We start from the raw sequence: 3,669 nt of genomic DNA, 5'->3' as shown, positions 1-3,669 counted from the left end.
ATTCGTATTTAGACGAGTTAGGAGGACAATGCAGGGATGTGTTCATTTGGTATGAACACTTGGTTTAATGTATTTTCCCTTGTTTTTTATTTGGAGCCTCTTAAGTGGTTGGTGATCGGGTAAGAGATCAAATGCTCTGCCGTAAATGTATGGTCTATAATATGTCACTGCCCAGACAATAGCTAGTAGTTATTTTTCTGTAGTGGAATAACTTCTTTCGTGTTTGTTAAGTGTTCGACTAGCATAGCTTATAGGACGACTGTCCTGGGTTAATACTGCGCCAAGTGCAAAGTCACTTGCATCAGTTTAAATACCAAATTTTTTGTTAAAGTCATGGATATTTCAATATTGGTGGGCTTACTAATAGATTTTTAAGTTTTTCAAAGGATGATATGTACTGAGGATCGCGAGTGTTTATTTTAATATCCTTTTTTAAATATTTTGTTAAACCATGTGCTACTTTAGCGTAATGTCTTACAAATTTTCTATAATAACCTGTTATACCTAGGAATGATTTAATTTGCTTCGATGTACTAGGCATCTTTAGTTTTTGTATGTTTTCAAATTTGCTTTAATTTGGTTGTATCCCTTCTGTTGTGACCTATAAATTCAGTTGTTTTCGCGAAAAATTTGCATTTATCTACCTGAATCTTTAAATTATGTTTTCTTAATGCTGAAAATATTTTGTTGATATTTTGGGTATGTTCTTCAATACTTGAACACTAAAAATTAAGATGTCTAAATAAACTACAAATATCTTGTTGATATATTCCCTAAGAACTGAATTCATTAAACGTTGGAAAGTTGCTGGTGCATTCTTTAGTCTGAAAGGCATTCTTATAAATTCAAAGTGTCCTTGGGGTGTAGAGGAAGCTGTTTTTGGTCTATCTTCTTCTTTTATTAATACTTGATGAAAGCCTTTTGCAAGATCTATTGTTGTAAAATACTGAGCTTTTCCAAGTTTGCTGAGTATTGTTTCTATATGGGGTATTGGAAATTTGTCATCTAYAGTGACTTCGTTTAGCTTCCTGTAGTCAATAACTGTTCTCCATTTTTTCTTCCTTGAATTGTCTTGGTTTTTCGATACAATTAAAAGAGGCGAGTTGTACGAGGAATTACTTTCTTTAATTATACCTTGGCGCAACATCTCGTTCATCTGTCAATAATTTCTTCTTCCTGAATATGGGGATATCTATAAATTTTATTATAAGTTGGTCTACTTATTTTTGTAACTGAATTTCATGAGTATGAGAAAGGTTTTTACCTTCTTGGAAAAATAAATAGCTATTTGCTTTTAGAATGTATTCTAATTTTTGCTTTTCTTCTTCATTCATGTCATTATTTGATAAGATATCTAGCAAGTTCTCTTTACATTCTGTAAGTATATTAATATCTTAGTAATTGTAATGGGTTTATAAATTTAATTTNTCATTATTTGATAAGATATCTAGCAAGTTCTCTTTACATTCTGTAAGTATATTAATATCTTAGTAATTGTAATGGGTTTATAAATTTAATTTTGTTGCCGTTTATTTCTACATACTCCTTTTCTAAATTAATTATTGCTTTAATAGGTTTTAAAATATTCTGTCCTATTATAGCATCAAAGTTATTATTTTTTATGTTGATTAGTTTCCAATGTACATAACTTTTTCATTGAATTCGTTTGGGGTTGGGGTGACTAACTCTTTATTTAGGGAAAAATTTTCCTTAATGGTGCTAAAGTGTATTGGTTTATCAAGCTCAATGCATTCATAATCTTTTAACACATTATATTTCAATAATGATGTTGTAGACCCTGTGTCAATAAGACATTTCATTTTTGAATTTTTTATGGTCACTTCTATTATCGGTAACGATTGTTTTGGGCTGACAACCGAAAATTAGCTTGTTTTTGAACGTGTTTTATTTCCATCGGTTCGGGGAGGTTTTGTCTCCTTTGGACTGAATTATATCTTCTAGCTTATTGAGAATTATTTTGCCTATTTTGTCCAAAGCTAAATTGCTCAGAATTATTTTGTCTACTTTGTCCAAAGTTAAATTTTTGATAATTGTCATTTTGGTTAGAATTGTTACGAAATTCTCTCTGCTGAGTTGGTCCAAATTTAATATTATTGGAATTTTGCATATACTGTTTATTATTGAAATTGCCAAAATTGTGAGCCAAAGGATTTCAATTTGAAAAATTTCTATTATGATTTCTTTGATAATTGTTTTGTCTTTTATCAAATTGTGTTAGCAAACCTGTCTCTTGAAAAACACTAAAAGCCTCTCCAATGGTGCTTATATTTCTACTAATCACTACACTGCTTAAGTTGGGGTGTATCCCATTTAAAAATGTCTTTAGAATTAAACTTTCGTTGTTAATTGGAGAAAATTCTATAGGGTTTATCCTATCGAATTCATGTTTTAAATTTAGTTTRTCTAAAATATCTTTTAAATTTTGAAAATATTGACTTACGTTATAGTTTTGTAGTACAATCGCCTGATTGTAAAGGGTGTGGTACGACTCCTTTACTCCAAAATTCTTTATGAGTTCTTCCCTCATTTGCTGCCATGTTGGTGTAGGTCCCAAAGGCCGGATGACACTTGCTGCTTCTCCTTTAATTTTTGTTTTGACGTGTCGCTGCGTTGCAAATTCCAACATTGATGGGTTGGGGTTGAATAAAGGAAGGGTCATCTCAACTTCACTGATGAACGATGATAAATCTCTGCCGCCAAAGTCCATGATTCTTGAAGCTTCCTTCAAAATTTGTGATCCTGTCATCTGAAGTGGTTGCTGCTCGCCTCGATTTATTGCTGATGTATCTTCTTTTAATACAACTGATCTTGTTGTTGTTGCTTTGTGCTCTTCGCTCTCTCTCTGCGTCTTCTGTGTGTGGGGCATTAATTTTTAATCCCACTTTTCCTGGTAATGTTGATGGGCGGAATGAAGCTATTCTTCGCCTTCACAAATTGTAATCCTCGGAGTCGCTCTCCGACGTTCCAGATAACTTGTGTAGAAACTTTAGTTTCTTAAACTTGGCTATCTGTGCCGATCGACTTATATATTTATATATATATAAGAGATCTTTAAARTGGGAGCTAATCTTAGGATTTGCTTCCCGTTGCTAAAGTTTACGAAACTTAAAAAACTTCAGTTTTTAGTATCGCTAAACTTTGCAGTTTGTTTTTACCGACTGCGCCAGTTTTAGTTGTTCGAGCGGAGGAATAAATAAAAATGCCGACGATGTTACTTCTGTGACATTATATTTTATTCTCTGTCTTTTTCAAATTATGTTCTGCTTATATAACTACTAAAGTGATTATAATTTTCTTAATCTATTTCTTTGTTTTTTTTTTTATTTTCTTATGAAATGCAATATTTCTTAAATGTAATCTTATTTTCTATTGAATGCAAACAAACATGATTGTGTGGTTTAACCGATAATGTCTGGGTTATCATTACAGTCAAACATAAGGACCAAAAAATTTTTGTATGCATTTGCATTATGTTCTTTATCTCTACTTGTTATCTTATTTTCTGTTTACTTGTTTTTTTTTTTTTAGTCTTTTATTTTGTCCAATTTACAATATTTAGTTGTGTGGTGTCTGGTTGGGATGATAGTGTACACATACATAACTCACACTCCGAAGTATAGTCGCAGCGGAAGAAAATCAGTCCTATTA

General features: G+C 31.7%; 1 protein-coding gene across 2 annotated transcripts; it reads right to left on the bottom strand.

Annotated features, from left to right (window-relative positions):
- Positions 1 to 895: 895 nt before the first annotated feature.
- Positions 896 to 3,230, bottom strand: LOC108973412. 2 transcript variants are annotated; one of them, XM_018940669.1, is made up of 2 exons: positions 2,462 to 3,230; positions 896 to 1,375 (listed from the first exon to the last, which is right to left on the bottom strand). In XM_018940669.1, the coding sequence occupies exons 1-2, from the start codon at positions 2,885 to 2,887 to the stop codon at positions 1,355 to 1,357; spliced, it is 447 nt and encodes a 148-aa protein (XP_018796214.1). In that variant the 5' UTR covers positions 2,888 to 3,230; the 3' UTR covers positions 896 to 1,354. The 2 variants fall into 2 exon arrangements, with proteins under 2 accessions (XP_018796214.1, XP_018796215.1); XM_018940670.1 differs by lacking the exon at positions 896 to 1,375 and adding an exon at positions 1,442 to 1,468.
- Between the last annotated feature and the right edge of the window lie 439 nt (positions 3,231 to 3,669).

Source organism: Bactrocera latifrons, unplaced genomic scaffold (assembly GCF_001853355.1).
Source record: "Bactrocera latifrons isolate USDA-ARS-PBARC rearing strain unplaced genomic scaffold, ASM185335v1 scaffold_476, whole genome shotgun sequence".
In the NCBI taxonomy this organism is placed as follows: domain Eukaryota; kingdom Metazoa; phylum Arthropoda; class Insecta; order Diptera; family Tephritidae; genus Bactrocera; species Bactrocera latifrons.
This window is presented reverse-complemented; position numbering and strand designations above follow the sequence as displayed.

What these genes read in the sequence shown, in the direction of transcription:
- LOC108973412 (XM_018940669.1), bottom strand. Translation starts at nt 2,887, where the DNA reads ATGCCCCACACACAGAAGACGCAGAGAGAGAGCGAAGAGCACAAAGCA. An exon ending in TTGTACTACAAAACTATAAC is followed by an intron (nt 1,376 to 2,461) that starts GTAAGTCAATAT and finishes ATATACTTACAG; the next exon opens with AATGTAAAGAGAACTTGCTA.